General features: G+C 49.5%; 1 protein-coding gene across 1 annotated transcript in view; it reads right to left on the bottom strand.

Moving 5' to 3' along the window:
• ACAP1 (ArfGAP with coiled-coil, ankyrin repeat and PH domains 1) overlaps window positions 1-20,340 on the bottom strand; it is a 376,352-nt gene that overhangs the window by 229,785 nt on the left and 126,227 nt on the right. Inside the window, exons 4-9 of the mRNA XM_073654642.1 lie at window positions 16,380-16,433; window positions 16,232-16,290; window positions 15,737-15,920; window positions 9,851-9,895; window positions 9,485-9,580; window positions 9,261-9,335 (exon numbers count right to left, since the gene is read on the bottom strand). Of these exons, the coding sequence (XP_073510743.1) occupies window positions 9,261-9,335; window positions 9,485-9,580; window positions 9,851-9,895; window positions 15,737-15,920; window positions 16,232-16,290; window positions 16,380-16,433 (513 nt within the window). The remainder of the gene's footprint in view (window positions 1-9,260; window positions 9,336-9,484; window positions 9,581-9,850; window positions 9,896-15,736; window positions 15,921-16,231; window positions 16,291-16,379; window positions 16,434-20,340) is intronic.

The raw sequence follows: 20,340 nt of genomic DNA, 5'->3' as shown, positions 1-20,340 counted from the left end.
TGCTGTCCTGTCTGTATACTCTCCTGCGTCCTCCCCTGCTGTAATGTCTGTATACTCTCCTGCGTTCTCCCCTGCTGTAATGTCTGTATGCTCTCCTGCGTCCTCCCCTGCTGTAATGTCTGTATACTCTCCTGCGTCCTCCCCTGCTGTAATGTCTGTATACTCTCCTGTGTCCTCCCCTGCTGTAATGTCTGTATACTCTCCTGCGTCCTCCCCTGCTGTAATGTCTGTATACTCTCCTGCGTTCTCCCCTGCTGTAATGTCTGTATGCTCTCCTGCGTCCTCCCCTGCTGTAATGTCTGTATACTCTCCTGCATCCTCCCCTGCTGTCCTGTCTGTATACTCTCCTGTGTCCTCCCCTGCTGTAATGTCTGTATACTTTCCTGCGTCCTCCCCTGCTGTAATGTCTGTATACTCTCCTGCGTCCTCCCCTGCTGTAATGTCTGTATACTCTCCTGTGTCCTCCCCTGCTGTAATGTCTGTATACTCTCCTGCGTCCTCCCCTGCTGTAATGTCTGTATACTCTCCTGCGTTCTCCCCTGCTGTAATGTCTGTATACTCTCCTGCATCCTCCCCTGCTGTAATGTCTGTATGCTCTCCTGCGTCCTCCCCTGCTGTAATGTCTGTATACTCTCCTGCATTCTCCCCTGCTGTAATGTCTGTATACTCTCCTGCATCCTCCCCTGCTGTAATGTCTGTATACTCTCCTGCGTCCTCCCCTGCTGTAATGTCTGTATACTCTCCTGCATCCTCCCCTGCTGTAATGTCTGCAGACTCTCCTGCGTCCTCCCCTGCTGTACTGTCTGTATACTCTCCTACATCCTCCCCTGCTGTAATGTCTGTATACTCTACTGCGTCCTCCCCTACTGTAATGTCTGTAAATTCTTTTTCTCCCCTCTGCCCAGGAGATGTGGTATGATCAGACCATGTTCTTGCATGGTCAGACACGGCCATTGCACAGTACACAGCAAGGGCACATTTATAAGAACTTATGTTCGTGGGAAAACCCCTTTAAAAGGAATCTGTCACCACTTTGGAGTATTCAGACCTCTACTATAGCCATACCGGGTATAGTAAAGTAAATCTATACATACCTGTATGGCCCATAGTAGAGGTTTGATTGCAGAGAAAAGCACTTTAATCAATTCTATTTTGTACAGGCTTGGTGTCTAGGGGTACGCCAAGCAATCCCTGCCTATGTGCTTATTATTCCCTCAAATCCCACCCATATGCTTAATTATCATATTCCCCCTCCCCTGCACGTCACGGGGCCCTGTGACTTGCACTGTGCTCACTGACTTCCCGGAAATGCGCAATGCTCCGCTCACATTAAATGCCGCTCAAATAGAGCGCTCTTTGCTTCATCCCGGCCCCGTCTGCCTGTGCACTGTGCCGCAGGGTTCTCTTGCCAGGGAGTCACTGTCACTTCCCGGTGCCTGCGTAATAGAACCCTGCAGCGCAGTGCACAGGCAGACGGGGCCAGGATGAAGCAAAGCACTCTCCATGTGAGCGGCGCCTTGTGCATGCCCGGGAAGTCAGGGAGCGCATTGCACGTCACAAGGCCTGTCACAGGTGGGTATTATTGTCTACAGCTCTCAACCGGTAGGTATTAGTGTCCACACGCTCACATCCAGTGGGTATTAGAGTCTACAGCTCACATCCGGTGTGTATTAGTGTCTAGAGCTCTCATCCGGTGGGTGCTAGTGTCCACATGCTCTCATCCGGTGGGTATTTGTGTCTACAGCTCACATCCGGTGGGTATTAGTGTCTACAGCTCTCATCCATTGGGTATTAGTGTCTACAGCTCTCATCCGGTGGGTGCTAGTGTCCACATGCTCTCATCCGGTGGGTATTTGTGTCCACATGCTCTCATCCGGTGGGTATTAGTGTCTACAGCTCACATCCGGTGGGTATTAGTGTCTACAGCTCTCATCCATTGGGTATTAGTGTCTACAGCTCTCATCCGGTGGGTGCTAGTGTCCACATGCTCTCATCCGGTGGGTATTTGTGTCCACATGCTCTCATCCGGTGGGTATTAGTGTCTACAGCTCTCATCTATTGGGTATTAGTGTCTACAGCTCACATCCGGTGGGTGTTAGTGTCCACATGCTCACATCCACTGATTATTATAGGGCCTACACGCTCACATCCGGTGGGTATTACTGTCTACAGCTCTCATCCGGTGGACATTAGTGTCTACAGCTCACATCCGGTGGGTATTAGTGTCTACAGCTCTCATCCGGTGGATATTAGTGTCTACAGCTCACATCCAGTGGGTATTAGTGTCTACAGCTCTCATCCGGTGGGTATTAGTGTTTACAGCTCACATCCAGTGGGTATTCATGTCTACAGCTCTCATCCTGTGGGTATTAGTGTCTACAGCTCTCATCCGGTGGACATTAGTGTCTACAGCTCTCATCCGGTGGGTATTAGTGTCTACAGCTCTCATCTGGTGGATATTAGTGTCTACAGCTCTCATCCGGTGGATATTAGTGTCTACAGCTCTCATCCGGTGGGTATTAGTGTCTACAGCTCTCATCCATTGGGTATTAGTGTCTACAGCTCTCATCCGGTGGGTGTTAGTGTCCACATGCTCACATCCACTGATTATTATAAGGCCCACACGCTCACATCCGGTGGGTATTAGTGTTTACAGCTCACATCCGATGAGCATTATTGTCTACAGCTCACATCCGGTGGGTATTAGTGTCTACAGCTCACATCCGGTGGGTATTAGTGTCTACAGCTCTCATCCGGTGGACATTAGTGTCTACAGCTCTCATCCGGTGGGTATTAGTGTCTACAGCTCTCATCCGGTGGATATTAGTGTCTACAGCTCACATCCTGTGGGTATTAGTGTCTACAGCTCACATCCTGTGGGTATTAGTGTCTACAGCTCTCATCCAGTGGATATTAGTGTTTACAGCTCACATCCGGTGGGTATTAGTGTCTACAGCTCTCATCCGGTATCTATTAGTGTCTACAGCTCACATCCGGTGGGTATTAGTGTCTACAGCTCTCATCCGGTGGATATTAGTGTCTACAGCTCTCATCCGGTGGGTATTAGTGTCTACAGCTCACATCCGGTGGATATTAGTGTCTACAGCTCACATCCGGTGGGTATTAGTGTCTACAGCTCACATCCGGTGGGTATTAGTGTCTACAGCTCTCATCCAGTGGGTATTAGTGTCTACAGCTCTCATCCGGTGGGTATTAGTGTCTACAGCTCTCATCCGGTGGCTATTAGTGTCTACAGCTCTCATCCTGTGCATATTAGTGTCTACAGCTCTCATCCGGTGGGCATTAGTGTCTACAGCTCTCATCCGGAGGGTATTAGTGTCTACAGCTCACATCCGGTGGGTATTAGTGTCTACAGCTCTCATCCGGTGGGTGCTAGTGTCCACATGCTCTCATCCGGTGGGTATTTGTGTCTACAGCTCACATCCGGTGGGTATTAGTGTCTACAGCTCTCATCCATTGGGTATTAGTGTCTACAGCTCTCATCCGGTGGGTGCTAGTGTCCACATGCGCTCATCCGGTGGGTATTTGTGTCCACATGCTCTCATCCGGTGGGTATTAGTGTCTACAGCTCACATCCGGTGGGTGTTAGTGTCCACATGCTCACATCCACTGATTATTATAGGGCCTACACGCTCACATCCGGTGGGTATTAGTGTCTACAGCTCACATCCGGTGGGTATTAGTGTCTACAGCTCACATCCGGTGGGTATTAGTGTCTACAGCTCACATCCGGTGGGTATTAGTGTCTACAGCTCTCATCCATTGGGTATTAGTGTCTACAGCTCACATCCGGTGGGTATTAGTGTCTACAGCTCACATCCGGTGGGTATTAGTGTCTACAGCTCACATCCGGTGGGTATTAGTGTCTACAGCTCACATCCGGTGGGTATTAGTGTCTACAGCTCACATCCGGTGGGTATTAGTGTCTACAGCTCTCATCCGGTGGACATTAGTGTCTACAGCTCTCATCCGGTGGGTATTAGTGTCTACCGCTCTCATCCGGTGGATATTAGTGTCTACAGCTCTCATCCGGTGGATATTAGTGTCTACAGCTCTCATCCGGTGGGTATTAGTGTCTACAGCTCTCATCCATTGGGTATTAGTGTCTACAGCTCACATCCGGTGGGTGTTAGTGTCCACATGCTCACATCCACTGATTATTATAAGGCCCACACGCTCACATCCGGTGGGTATTAGTGTTTACAGCTCACATCCGATGGGCATTATTGTCTACAGCTCTCATCCGGTGGGTATTAGTGTCTACAGCTCTCTTCCAGTGGATATTAGTGTCTACAGCTCTCATCCGGTGGATATTAGTGTCCACACGCTCACATCCTGTGGGTATTAGTGTCTACAGCTCTCATCCGGTGGATATTAGTGTTTACAGCTCACATCCGGTGGGTATTAGTGTCTACAGCTCTCATCCGGTGGCTATTAGTGTCTACAGCTCACATCCGGTGGGTATTAGTGTCTACAGCTCTCATCCGGTGGATATTAGTGTCTACAGCTCTCATCCGGTGGGTATTAGTGTCTACAGCTCACATCCGGTGGATATTAGTGTCTACAGCTCACATCCGGTGGGTATTAGTGTCTACAGCTCACATCCAGTGGGTATTAGTGTCTACAGCTCTCATCCGGTGGGTATTAGTGTCTACAGCTCTCATCCGGTGGCTATTAGTGTCTACAGCTCTCATCCTGTGGGTATTAGTGTCTACAGCTCTCATCCGGTGGGCATTAGTGTCTACATCTCTCATCCGGAGGGTATTAGTGTCTACAGCTCACATCCGGTGGGCATTCATGTCTACAGCTCTCATCCGGTGGACATTAGTGTCTACAGCTCTCATCCGGAGGGTATTAGTGTCTACAGCTCACATCCGGTGGGTATTAGTGTCTACAGCTCACATCCGGTGGACATTAGTGTCTACAGCTCTCATCCAGTGGGTATTAGTGTCTACAGCTCTCATCCGGTGGGCATTAGTGTCTACAGCTCTCATCCGGAGGGTATTAGTGTCTACAGCTCTCATCCGGTGGATATTACTGTCTACAGCTCTCATCCTGTGGATATTAGTGTCTACAGCTCTCATCCGGTGGGCATTAGTGTCTACAGCTCACATCCATTGGGTATTAGTGTCTGCAGCTCTCATCCATTGGGTATTAGTGTCTACAGCTCTCATCCTGTGGGTATTACTGTCTACAGCTCTCATCCGGTGGATATTAGTGTTTACAGCTCACATCCGGAGGGTATTAGTGTCTACAGCTCTCATCCGGTGGGCATTAGTGTCTACAGCTCTCATCCATTGGGTATTAGTGTCTACAGCTCTCATCCATTGGGCATTAGCGTCTACAGCTCTCATCCGGTGGCTATTAGTGTCTACAGCTCACATCCAGTGGGTATTAGTGTCTACAGCTCTGATCCGGTGGGTATTAGTGTCTACAGCTCACATCCGGTGGATATTAGTGTCTACAGCTCACATCCGGTGGGTATTAGTGTCTACAGCTCACATCCAGTGGGTATTAGTGTCTACAGCTCTCATCCGGTGGGTATTAGTGTCTACAGCTCTCATCCGGTGGCTATTAGTGTCTACAGCTCTCATCCTGTGGGTATTAGTGTCTACAGCTCTCATCCGGTGGGCATTAGTGTCTACATCTCTCATCCGGAGGGTATTAGTGTCTACAGCTCACATCCGGTGGGTATTCATGTCTACAGCTCTCATCCGGTGGACATTAGTGTCTACAGCTCTCATCCGGAGGGTATTAGTGTCTACAGCTCACATCCGGTGGGTATTAGTGTCTACAGCTCACATCCGGTGGACATTAGTGTCTACAGCTCTCATCCAGTGGGTATTAGTGTCTACAGCTCTCATCCGGTGGGCATTAGTGTCTACAGCTCTCATCCGGAGGGTATTAGTGTCTACAGCTCTCATCCGGTGGATATTACTGTCTACAGCTCTCATCCTGTGGATATTAGTGTCTACAGCTCTCATCCGGTGGGCATTAGTGTCTACAGCTCACATCCATTGGGTATTAGTGTCTGCAGCTCTCATCCATTGGGTATTAGTGTCTACAGCTCTCATCCTGTGGGTATTACTGTCTACAGCTCTCATCCGGTGGATATTAGTGTTTACAGCTCACATCCGGAGGGTATTAGTGTCTACAGCTCTCATCCGGTGGGCATTAGTGTCTACAGCTCTCATCCATTGGGTATTAGTGTCTACAGCTCTCATCCATTGGGCATTAGCGTCTACAGCTCTCATCCGGTGGCTATTAGTGTCTACAGCTCACATCCAGTGGGTATTAGTGTCTACAGCTCTGATCCGGTGGGTATTACTGTCTACAGCTCTCATCCGGTGGCTATTAGTGTCTACAGCTCTCATCCGGTGGGTATTACTGTCTACAGCTCTCATCCGGTGGACATTAGTGTCTACAGCTCACATCCGGTGGGTATTAGTGTCTACAGCTCTCATCCGGTGGATATTAGTGTCTACAGCTCACATCCTGTGGGTATTAGTGTCTACAGCTCTCATCCTGTGGGTATTAGTGTCTACAGCTCTCATCCGGTGGGTATTAGTGTCTACAGCTCACATCCGTTGGGTATTAGTGTCTACAGCTCTCATCCGGTGGGCTTTAGTGTCTACAGCTCTCATCCGGAGGGTATTAGTGTCTACAGCTCTCATCCTATGGGTATTAGTGTCTACAGCTCACATCCGGTGGATATTAGTGTCTACAGCTCTCATCCGGTGGGCAATAGTGTCTGCAGCTCTCATCCATTGGGTATTAGTGTCTACAGCTCTCATCCTGTGGGTATTACTGTCTACAGCTCTCATCCGGTGGATATTAGTGTCTACAGCTCACATCCGGAGGGTATTAGTGTCTACAGCTCTCATCCGGTGGGCATTAGTGTCTACAGCTCTCATCCATTGGGTATTAGTGTCTACAGCTCTCATCCATTAGCCATTAGCGTCTACAGCTCTCATCCGGTGGCTATTAGTGTCTACAGCTCACATCCAGTGGGTATTAGTGTCTACAGCTCACATCCAGTGGGTATTAGTGTCTACAGCTCTCATCCATTGGGCATTAGCGTCTACAGCTCTCATCCGGTGGCTATTAGTGTCTACAGCTCACATCCAGTGGGTATTAGTGTCTACAGCTCTGATCCGGTGGGTATTACTGTCTACAGCTCTCATCCGGTGGCTATTAGTGTCTACAGCTCTCATCCGGTGGGTATTACTGTCTACAGCTCTCATCCGGTGGACATTAGTGTCTACAGCTCACATCCGGTGGGTATTAGTGTCTACAGCTCTCATCCGGTGGATATTAGTGTTTACAGCTCACATCCAGTGGGTATTCATGTCTACAGCTCTCATCCTGTGGGTATTAGTGTCTACAGCTCACATCCGTTGGGTATTAGTGTCTACAGCTCTCATCCGGTGGGTATTAGTGTCTACAGCTCACATCCGTTGGGTATTAGTGTCTACAGCTCTCATCCGGTGGGCATTAGTGTCTACAGCTCTCATCCTGTGGGTATTAGTGTCTACAGCTCACATTCGGTGGATATTAGTGTCTATAGCTCTCATCCTGTGGGTATTAGTGTCTACAGCTCACATTCGGTGGATATTAGTGTCTATAGCTCTCATCCTGTGGGTATTAGTGTCTACAGCTCACATTCGGTGGATATTAGTGTCTATAGCTCTCATCCTGTGGGTATTAGTGTCTACAGCTCACATTCGGTGGATATTAGTGTCTATAGCTCTCATCCTGTGGGCATTAGTGTCTACAGCTCTCATCCATTGGGTATTAGTGTCTACAGCTCTCATCCATTGGGCATTAGTGTCTACAGCTCACATCCGGTGGGCATTAGTGTCTACAGCTCACATCCGGTGGGTATTAGTGTCTACAGCTCTCATCCGGTGGATATTAGTGTCTACAGCTCACATCCTGTGGATATTAGTGTCTACAGCTCTCATCCAGTGGATATTAGTGTTTACAGCTCACATCCAGTGGGTATTAGTGTCTACAGCTCTCATCCGGTGGACATTAGTGTCTACAGCTCACATCCGGTGGGTATTAGTGTCTACAGCTCACATCCTGTGGATATTAGTGTCTACAGCTCTCATCCAGTGGATATTAGTGTTTACAGCTCACATCCAGTGGGTATTAGTGTCTACAGCTCTCATCCGGTGGGTATTAGTGTCTACAGCTCACATCCGGTGGACATTAGTGTCTACTGCTCTCATCCGTGGGTTTTAGTGTCTACAGATCACATCCAGTGGGTATAAGTGTCTACAGCTCTCATTCGGTGGGTATTAGTGTCTACAGCTCACATCCAGTGGGTATTAGTGTCTACAGCTCACATCCGGTGGGCATTAGTGTCTACAGGTCACATCTGGTGGGTATTACTGTCTACAGCTCTCATCCAGTGGGTATTAGTGTCTACAGCTCACATCCGGTGGGTATTAGTGCCTACAGCTCTCATCCGGTGGGTATTAGTGTCTACAGCTCACATCCGGTGGGTATTAGTGTCTACAGCTCTCATCCAGTGGACATTACTGTCTACAGCTCTCATCCGGTGGACATTAGTGTCTACAGCTCTCATCCGGTGGATATTAGTATTTACAGCTCACATCCGGTGGACATTAGTGTCTACAGCTCTCATCCGGTGGGTATTAGTGTCTACAGCTCTCATCCGGTGGGTATTAGTGTCTACAGCTCTCATCCGGTGGGTATTAGTGTCTACAGCTCACATCCGTTGGGTATTAGTGTCTACAGCTCACATCCGTTGGGTATTAGTGTCTACAGCTCACATCCGTTGGGTATTAGTGTCTACAGCTCTCATCCTGTGCATATTAGTGTCTACAGCTCTCATCCAGTGGGTATTAGTGTTTACAGCTCTCATCCGGAGGGTATTAGTGTCTACAGCTCTCATCCGGTGGGTATTAGTGTCTACAGCTCTCATCCGGTAGACATTAGTGTCTACAGCTCTCATCCGGTGGATATTAGTGTCTACAGCTCTCATCCGGTGGGCATTAGTGTCTACATCTCTCATCCGGTGGATATTAGTGTCTACAGCTCACATCCGGTGGATATTAGTGTCTACAGCTCTCATCTGGTGGATATTAGTGTCTACAGCTCACATCCGGTGGATATTAGTGTCTACAGCTCACATCCGGTGGGCATTAGTGTCTACAGCTCTCATCCGGTGGATATTAGTGTCTACAGCTCTCCAGTCCAGTGGAACTCACTTTGTGTTTCATGCTGATCAGCTTCTGCTCCAAGTCTCGGTTCTCACGAGCTCCTTCCAACACTTTTTGATGAACCTGCAAATACAAAGAGCAAAATGATAAACAGCTTTTTTTTTAGAACTTCAAGGACCTCATCTCTAATGACTTCCAAGTTCTTGTATGTCCTGCAGGGTTCTGAGGTTGGCAGTCTACAGGAAAATCCTAGACCCCTCCAGTAGACTCACCTGTGCCGCCAGCCCCTTCCGATAGTTGTCCAGGTTATGCAGCACCATATGGCTCTGTGCCAGGAAGCAGGACTGAGCGTCGATCAGCTGCAGCATCTAGCAGTGAAGCAATGGATGTTACACTGTAGTAAGTGGAAATGTCCTCCATGATAATGTCCTCTGATCCTTACTCACCTTCCTTCCTCACCTCCCAATAGAGCCCGTGCCCATTCCTTTCCCCAAAGCACTCTGTGATGGACCCTTCAATATTACGCTACAGACCATCATGTCTGATTTCTCCCATTATACAGACTAAGAGATAATTCCTCGTGTCCCCCATTCCATCATGCACTTTCCTCCACATCCTCTGATCCCCGAAAAACTCACAAATTCCAGAATATCGAATTTCTTCTTCCCTTGGATGATATTAATCTGAAAGAAAACCGATGAAGGAAAAAGCAAGAATTTGAGGAGGCAAGACAGATCTGGTATTACAGATGTGACGTCTCGTTATGGTGTCGGCCCGGTGTTACAGATGTGACGTCTCGTTATGGTGTCGTCCCGATGTTACAGATGTGACGTCTCATTATGGTGTCGGCCCTGTGTTACAGATGTGACGTCTCGTTATGGTGTCGGCCCGGTGTTACGGATGTGACGTCTCGTTATTGAGTCGGCCCTGTGTTACAGATGTGACGTCTCATTATGGTGTCGGCCCTGTGTTACAGATGTGACGTCTCATTATGGTGTCGGCCCTGTGTTACAGATGTGACGTCTCATTATGGTGTCGGCCCTGTGTTACAGATGTGACGTCTCGTTATGGTGTCGGCCCGGTGTTACAGATGTGACGTCTCGTTATGGTGTCGGCCCGGTGTTACAGATGTGACGTCTCGTTATGGTGTCGGCCCGGTGTTACAGATGTGACGTCTCGTTATGGTGTCGGCCCGGTGTTACAGATGTGATGTCTCGTTATGGTGTGGTCCCGGTGTTACAGATGTGACGTCTCGTTATGGTGTCGGCCCGGTGTTACAGATGTGATGTCTCGTTATGGTGTGGTCCCGGTGTTACAGATGTGACGGCTCGTTATGGTGTCGGCCCAGTGTTACAGATGTGACGTTTCATTATGGTGTCGGCCCTGTGTTACAGATGTGACGTCTCGTTATGGTGTCGGCCCGGTGTTACGGATGTGACGTCTCGTTATGGTGTCGTCCCGGTGTTACGGATGTGACGTCTCGTTATGGTGTCGGCCCGGTGTTACAGATGTGACGTCTCGTTATGGTGTCGGCCCGGTGTTACAGATGTGAGGTCTCGTTATGGTGTCGGCTCGGTGTTACAGATGTGACGTCTCGTTATGATGTCGGCCCAGTGTTACAGATGTGACGTCTCGTTATGATGTCGTCCCGGTGTTACGGATGTGACGTCTCGTTATGGTGTCGGCCTGGTGTTACAGATGTGACGTCTCGTTATGGTGTCGTCCCGGTGTTACAGATGTGACGTCTCATTATGGTGTCGGCCCTGTGTTACAGATGTGACGTCTCGTTATGGTGTCGTCCCGGTGTTACAGATGTGACGTCTCGTTATGGTGTCGTCCAGGTGTTACAGATGTGACGTCTCGTTATGGTGTCGTCCCGGTGTTACAGATGTGACGTCTCGTTATGGTGTCGTCCCGGTGTTACAGATGTGACGTCTCGTTATGGTGTCGTCCCGGTGTTACACATGTGACGTCTCGTTACGGTGTCGGCCCGGTGTTACAGATGTGACGTCTCGTTATGGTGTCGTCCCGGTGTTACGGATGTGACGTCTCGTTATGGTGTCGGCCTGGTGTTACGGATGTGACGTCTCGTTATGGTGTCTTCCAGGTGTTACAGATGTGACGTCTCGTTATGGTGTCGTCCCGGTGTTACAGATGTGATGTCTCGTTATGGTGTCGGCCCGGTGTTACAGATGTGACATCTCGTTATGGTGTCGTCCCGGTGTTACAGATGTGACGTCTCGTTATGGTGTCGGCCCGGTGTTACAGATGTGACGTCTCGTTATGGTGTCGGCCCGGTGTTACAGATGTGACGTCTCGTTATGGTGTCGGCCCGGTGTTACAGATGTGACGTCTCGTTATGGTGTCGTCCAGGTGTTACAGATGTGACGTCTCGTTATGGTGTCGTCCCGGTGTTACGGATGTGATGTCTCATTATGGTGTCGTGCCGGTGTTACGGATGTGACGTCTCGTTATGGTGTCGTCCGGTGTTACGGATGTGACGTCTCGTTATGGTGTCGGCCCGGTGTTACAGATGTGACGTCTCGTTATGGTGTCAGCCCGGTGTTACAGATGTGACGTCTCGTTATGGTGTCGTCCCGGTGTTACGGATGTGACGTCTCGTTATGGTGTCGTCCAGGTGTTACGGATGTGACGTCACGTTATGGTGTCGTCCTGGTGTTACGGATGTGACGTCTCGTTATGGTGTCGGCCCGGTGTTACAGATGTGATGTCGCGTTATGGTGTCGGCCCGGTGTTACAGATGTGACGTCTCGTTATGGTGTCGGCCCGGTGTTACAGATGTGACGTCTCGTTATGGTGTCGGCCCGGTGTTACGGATGTGACGTCTCGTTATGGTGTCGTCCAGGTGTTACGGATGTGACGTCTCGTTATGGTGTCGTCCCGGTGTTACGGATGTGACGTCTCGTTATCGTGTCGGCCCTGTGTTACAGATGTGACGTCTCGTTATGGTGTCGTCCCGGTGTTACAGATGTGACGTCTCGTTATGGTGTCGTCCAGGTGTTACAGATGTGACGTCTCGTTATGGTGTCGTCCCGGTGTTACGGATGTGACGTCTCGCTATGGTGTCGTCCCGATGTTACGGATGTGACGTCTCGTTATGGTGTCGTCCCGGTGTTACAGATGTGACGTCTCGTTATGGTGTCGGCCCGGTGTTACAGATGTGACGTCTCGTTATGGTGTCGTCCCGGTGTTACGGATGTGACGTCTCGTTATGGTGTCGTCCAGGTGTTACAGATGTGACGTCTCGTTATGGTGTCGTCCCGGTGTTACAGATGTGACATCTCGTTATGGTGTCGGCCCGGTGTTACAGATGTGACGTCTCGTTATGGTGTCGTCCAGGTGTTACAGATGTGACGTCACGTTATGGTGTCGTCCGGTGTTACAGATGTGACGTCTCGTTATGGTGTCAGCCCGGTGTTACAGATGTGACGTCTAGTTATGGTGTCGTCCCGGTGTTACAGATGTGACGTCTCGTTATGGTGTCGTCCAGGTGTTACGGATGTGACGTCTCGTTATGGTGTCGTCCCGGTGTTACGGATGTGACGTCTCGTTATGGTGTCAGCCCTGTGTTACAGATGTGACGTCTCGTTATGGTGTCGTCCCGGTGTTACAGATGTGACGTCTAGTTATGGTGTCGTCCCGGTGTTACGGATGTGACGTCTCGTTATGGTGTCGTCCCGGTGTTACAGATGTGACGTCTCGTTATGGTGTCGTCCAGGTGTTACGGATGTGACGTCTCGTTATGGTGTCGGCCCGGTGTTACGGATGTGACGTCTCGTTATGGTGTCGGCCCGGTGTTACAGATGTGAGGTCTCGTTTTGGTGTCGGCCCGGTGTTACGGATGTGACGTCTCGTTATGGTGTCGGCCCGGTGTTACAGATGTGAGGTCTCGTTATGGTGTCGTCCCGGTGTTACGGATGTGACATCTCGTTATGGTGTCGTCCAGGTGTTACAGATGTGACGTCTCGTTATGGTGTCGTCCGGTGTTACAGATGTGAGGTCTCGTTATGGTGTCGTCTGGTGTTACAGATGTGACGTCTCGTTATGGTGTCGGCCCGGTGTTACGGATGTGACGTCTAGTTATGGTGTCGTCCCGGTGTTACAGATGTGACGTCTCGTTATGGTGTCGTCCAGGTGTTACGGATGTGACGTCTCGTTATGGTGTCGTCCCGGTGTTACGGATGTGACATCTCGTTATGGTGTCGGGCCGGTGTTACAGATGTGACGTCTCGTTATGGTGTCGGCCCGGTGTTACAGATGTGACATCTCGTTATGGTGTCGGCCCGGTGTTACAGATGTGACGTCTCGTTATGGTGCCGGCCCGGTGTTACAGATGTGACGTCTCGTCCCGGTGTTACAGATGTGACGTCTCGTTATGGTGTCGGCCCGGTGTTACAGATGTGACGTCTCGTTATGGTGTCGGCCCGGTGTTACAGATGTGACGTCTCATTATGGTGTCGGCCTGGTGTTACAGATGTGACGTCTCGTTATGGTGTCGTCCAGGTGTTACAGATGTGACGTCTCGTTATGGTGTCGTCCCGGTGTTACGGATGTGATGTCTCATTATGGTGTCGTGCCGGTGTTACGGATGTGACGTCTCGTTATGGTGTCGTCCGGTGTTACGGATGTGACGTCTCGTTATGGTGTCGGCCCGGTGTTACAGATGTGACGTCTCGTTATGGTGTCAGCCCGGTGTTACAGATGTGACGTCTCGTTATGGTGTCGTCCCGGTGTTACAGATGTGACGTCTCGTTATGGTGTCGGCCCGGTGTTACGGATGTGACGTCTCGTTATGGTGTCGTCCAGGTGTTACGGATGTGACGTCTCGTTATGGTGTCGTCCCGGTGTTACGGATGTGACGTCTCGTTATGGTGTCTTCCAGGTGTTACAGATGTGACGTCTCGTTATGGTGCCGGCCCGGTGTTACAGATGTGACGTCTCGTTATGGTGTCGGCCCGGTGTTACGGATGTGACGTCTCGTTATGGTGTCGTCCAGGTGTTACGGATGTGACGTCTCGTTATGGTGTCGTCCCGGTGTTACGGATGTGACGTCTCGTTATGGTGTCGGCCCTGTGTTACAGATGTGACGTCTCGTTATGGTGTCGTCCCGGGGTTACAGATGTGACATCTCGTTATGGTGTCGTCCAGATGTTACAGATGTGACGTCTCGTTACGGTGTCGTCCCGGTGTTACAGATGTGACGTCTCGTTATGGTGTCGTCCCGGTGTTACGGATGTGACGTCTCGTTACGGTGTCGTCCCGGTGTTACGGATGTGACGTCTCGTTATGGTGTCGGCCCGGTGTTACAGATGTGACGTCTCGTTATGGTGTCGACCCGGTGTTACAGATGTGACGTCTCGTTATGGTGTCGTCCCGGTGTTACAGATGTGACGTCTCGTTATGGTGTCGGCCCTGTGTTACAGATGTGACGTCTCGTTATGGTGTCGTCCCGGTGTTACGGATGTGACGTCTCGTTATGGTGTCGTCCAGGTGTTACAGATGTGACGTCTCGTTATGGTGTCGTCCGGTGTTACAGATGTGACGTCTCGTTATGGTGTCGGCCCGGTGTTACAGATGTGACGTCTCGTTATGGTGTCGTCCAGGTGTTACAGATGTGATGTCTCGTTATGGTGTCGTCCGGTGTTACAGATGTGACGTCTCGTTATGGTGTCGGCCCAGTGTTACAGATGTGACGTCTAGTTATGGTGTCGCCCCGGTGTTACAGATGTGACGTCTAGTTATGGTGTCGTCCCGGTGTTACAGATGTGACGTCTCGTTATGGTGTCGGCCCGGTGTTACAGATGTGACATCTCGTTATGGTGTCGTCCGGTGTTACAGATGTGACGTCTCGTTATGGTGTCGGCCCGGTGTTACGGATGTGACGTCTCGTTATGGTGTCGGCCTGGTGTTAAAGATGTGACGTCTCGTTATGGTGTCGTCCGGTGTTAAAGATGTGACGTCTCGTTATGGTGTCGTCCGGTGTTACAGATGTGACGTCTCGTTATGGTGTCGGCCCGGTGTTACGGATGTGACGTCTCGTTATGTTGTCGGCCTGGTGTTAAAGATGTGACGTCTCGTTATGGTGTCGTCCGGTGTTAAAGATGTGACGTCTCGTTACGGTGTCGTCCCGGTGTTACAGATGTGACGTCTCGTTATGGTGTCGGCCCGGTGTTACGGATGTGACGTCTCGTTATGGTGTCGGCCCGGTGTTACAGATGTGACGTCTCGTTATGGTGTCGTCCGGTGTTACAGATGTGACGTCTCGTTATGGTGTCGTCCCGGTGTTACAGATGTGACGTCTCGTTATGGTGTCGGCCCGGTGTTACGGATGTGACGTCTCGTTATGGTGTCGTCCCGGTGTTACAGATGTGACGTCTCGTTATGGTGCCGGCCCGGTGTTACGGATGTGACGTCTCGTTATGGTGCCGGCCCGGTGTTACGGATGTGACGTCTCGTTATGGTGTCGTCCCGGTGTTACAGATGTGACGTCTCGTTAGTCTCACCTGCAGGGTGTAGTCCAGGACACGTTCTCTGAACACTCTACGAGACGTCTGCACCGCCGTGGAGGCTTCTTGCATTTCTTGTGCCTTCTTCCGAGACATTTCTGCGTTGTGATTAAGCGCACTCTCTAGTCCCTCTCTGCAGCGCTCTAACTCCTTGCGACTTTCTTTGAATGATCGCAGGTCTCTAAGAAAGAGACAAACATTCAACATTAGCACTCTGAAATGAAGAATAGTGACCGCAGCTCTGGAGGTGACTGGAGGATAAGACATGATGTAACAGCAGAATAGTGACTGCAGCTCTGGAGGTGACTGGAGGATGAGATATGATATAACAGCAGAATAGTGACCGCAGCTCTGGAGGTGACTGGAGGATAATACAAGGCAGAATTGCTATACAAGAAGTGTGAGAATTGATGGCCCCTATGACAGAGTTAGCGCCGTGGCCCAGGACCGTCGGGGGGATATGGAGCCGGCTGGAGGAGGACGGGGTCTCACTCTTTCAGCAGATGCTGCAGTTTCTGTTTGAAGCTTTGCTGGATGGAGTCTAGAAGTTCCTGCAGGAATGGAGAATTACATGAAGACAGATATGAGCGGCGGGCACAACGAGACGTGATCAGCGAGAAGAGGAGGAGGAGACCCTCACCGTGTGATGGTCCATCAGCCTGCTCAGACCTTCTGAGAACTTCTCCAGACATTCCTGGAACCAGAAACATTAGAAGCCATGAGACCGAATCATCCACAGAATCATCATCATCCACAAAATCATCATCATCCACAGAATCCTCATCATCATCCACAGAATCATCATCATCCACAGAATCCTCATCATCATCATCCACAGAATCCTCCACAGAATCATCATTATCCACAGAATCATCCACAGTATCCTTCACAGAATCATCATCATCATCATCCACAGAATCCTCATCATCATCCACAGAATCCTCCACAGAATCATCATCCACAGAATCCTCATCATCATCCACAGAATCATCATCATCATCCACAGAATCCTCCACAGAGTCCTCATCATCATCCATATAATCCCCATCATCCACAGAATCATCATCATCCACAGAATCCTCATCATCATTCACAGAATCCTCCACAGAATCATCATTATCCACAGCATCCTCCACAGAATCATCATCATCATCCACAGAATCATCATCATTCACAGAATCCTCAACATCATCCACAGAATCATCATCATCATCATCCACAGAATCATCATCCACAGAATCCTCCACAGAATCATTATCATCCACAGAATCATCATCATCCACAGAATCCTCCACAGAATCATTATCATCCACAGAATCATCATCATCCACAGAATCCTCCACAGAATCTTCATCATCATCCACAGAATCCTCATCATCATCCACAGAATCCTCATCATCCACAGAATCCTCCACAGAATCATCATTCACAGAATCCTCATCATCCACCGAATCTTCATCATCATCCACAGAATCCTCCACAGAATCATCATCATTCACAGAATCCTCATCATTCACTGAACCTTCATCATCCACAGAATCCTCATCATCATCCACAGAATCCTCCACAGAATCTTCATCATCATCCACAGAATCCTCCTTATCATCATCATCCACAGAATCCTCATCATCCACAGAATCTTCCAAAGAATCATCATGATCCACAGAATCATCCACAGAATCCTCCACAGAATCATCATCATCATCATCATCATCCACAGAATCCTCATCATCATCCACAGAATCCTCCACAGAATCATTGTTATGCACACGCCCGGGCTAAGCGGCGTGTGCGTGTGATTGGTAGTGATTCCACTGGACCGTGCCGGAGAGTGAATGCCTGGAGGGGCGTGACTAAGTATTCACCCGATCCGACCAGGGTCGCACGACGGCATACGACGCCAGTGCACCAAGGAGGAACCGAGCAGAGGGACCAGGTGCTACTCCAGGACAGACCCCGGACACGGCTGTTGACCCACACAGGGAAATACAGGAACAGGCTGGTAGGCTGGCACACAGACTGGAGGGTATAGGCAGGCACGACTGGTATGCAGGCAGGGGGGTAAAGGCAAGCACAGCTAGAGTGCAGACAGGGAGGCACTAGCAGGTAGGAACACAGGCGGGATAGGACCCAGTACACACCGGGACTCAGGAACAATACAGGCAGAGGGTTACAGGCAAGCACAGCTAGAGTGCAGACAAGGCTGAGCAGGGAGGACAGGGCTCTGTTCACACGGAACAGACAGGAAGGGAAAGACATAGAGGCAAAACAGGTAAAGGACAGGAGAGAGTTCAGACTGGAACTGAGTGTACGGAGGAGACCGACACTGCAGAGGGATACAGGAGCGGGTCTGGGAATACGGCCCCCAGAGAGGCGGAACGAACAGGCAAGGAGCGTGTTCAGACAGGACAGACCAGACACAGGAGCGGGTCTAGGAAATCGGCCACTAGAAGGCGAGAGGAACAGGCTAGGAGCGTGTTCAGACAGGACAGACAAGAGAACACAGAAAGGAGTCAGTTCAGACACGGGAGCTGATACCGCAAAGCAGGAGACATACAGGACTCAGTTCAGACACGGGAGCTGATACCGCAAAGCAGGAGACATACAGGACTCAGTTCAGACACGGGAACTGATACAAAAAGCAGGAGACAAGAGACGGGACCTGGCACCTTCAGAGTGCAAGCACACACTGAAGGAAACACTATGCTCAGGCAGGGATAGAAGGGAGCTGCTGAGCTATATACCAAGTGACAGACAGCAATAGGCTGAGGACGCACAAGGGGTGTGACCCACAGCAGGTACAAAAGGCAGGAAGTGATCGGGCGCCGCCCTTAAGCAGCAGAAACAGACACAAACAGACAGCATGGAGGGAAGCCAGAGAGACATTCTGGACAGGAGATCAAGTGCGCCGTCTTGCACAGTGGGAGATGGACCACCATGCAAGGACGCCGCCAGGTATGTTACAATCATCATCCACAGAATCCTCATCATCATCCACAGAATCATCATCATCATCCACAGAATCCTCATCTTCCACAGAATACTCATCATCATCCACAGAATCCTCATCATCATCCACAGAATCCTCCACATAATCCTCATCATCATCCACAGAATCCTTATCATCCACAGAATCCTCATCATTATCCACAGAATCATCATCCACAGAATCATCATCCACAGAATCATCATCCACAGAATTCTCCACAGAATCATCATCATCATCCACAGAATCATCATCCACATAATCATCATCCACAGAATCATCATCCACAGAATCATCATCATCATCCACAGAATCATCATCCACAGAATCATCATCCACAGAATCATCATCCACAGAATCCTCATCATCCACAGAATCCTCATCATCCACCGAATCTTTATAATCCACAGAATCCTCCAAAGAATCTTCTTCATCATCCACAGAATCCTCATCATCATCCACAGAATCCTCATCATCCACAGAATCTTCCACAGAATCCTCATCATCCACAGAATCCTCATCATAGACCGAATCTTCATCATCCACAGCATCCTCATCATCATCCACAGAATCCTCATCATCATCATCATCTTCCACAGAATCCTCATCATCCACATATGTCATCTTCTATATGTCCCTCGTCCTGGTATATCATCGTCCATTCTTCTATATGTCCCTCATCCTGGTATATAATAGCCCATTCTGCTACATGTCCCTCATCCTGGTATATAATCGCCCATTCTTCTATATGTCCCTCATCCTGGTATATAATCGCCCATTCTTCTATATGTCCCTCATCCTGGTATATAATCACCCATTCTTCTATATGTCCCTCATCCTGGTATATCATCGTCCATTCTTCTATATGTCCCTCATCCTGGTATATAATCACCCATTCTTCTATATGTCCCTCATCCTGGTATATAATCGCCCATTCTGCTACATGTCTCTCATCCTGGTATATAATCGCCCATTCTTCTATATGTCCCTCATCCTGGTATATAATCGCCCATTCTGCTACATGTCCCTCATCCTGGTATATCATCGTCCATTCTTCTATATGTCCCTCATCCTGGTATATAATCGCCCATTCTTCTATATGTCCCTCATCCTGGTATATAATCGCCCATTCTTCTATATGTCCCTCATCCTGGAATATAATCGCCCATTCTGCTACATGTCCCTCATCCTGGTATATAATCGCCCATTCTGCTACATGTCCCTCTTCCTGGTATATCATCGTCGATTCTTCTATATGTCCCTCATCCTGGTATGTAATCGCCCATTCTCCTATATGTCCCTCATCCTGGTATATAATCGCCCATTCTTCTATATGTCCCTCATCCTGGTATATAATCGCCCATTCTGCTACATGTCCCTCATCCTGGTATATAATCGCCCATTCTTCTACATGTCCCTCATCCTGGTATATAATCGCCCATTCTTCTATATGTCCCTCATCCTGGTATATAATCGCCCATTCTTCTATATGTCCCTCATCCTGGTATATAATCACCCATTCTTCTATATGTCCCTCATCCTGGTATATCATCGTCCATTCTTCTATATGTCCCTCATCCTGGTATATAATCACCCATTCTTCTATATGTCCCTC

Source organism: Phyllobates terribilis, unplaced genomic scaffold, assembly GCF_046119375.1.
Source record: "Phyllobates terribilis strain yellow unplaced genomic scaffold, ASM4611937v1 Scaffold_11__3_contigs__length_659146591, whole genome shotgun sequence".
NCBI classification, from domain to species: domain Eukaryota; kingdom Metazoa; phylum Chordata; class Amphibia; order Anura; family Dendrobatidae; genus Phyllobates; species Phyllobates terribilis.
Note: the sequence above shows the minus strand (reverse complement) of the source record. Positions and strands in the feature narration are given on the sequence as shown.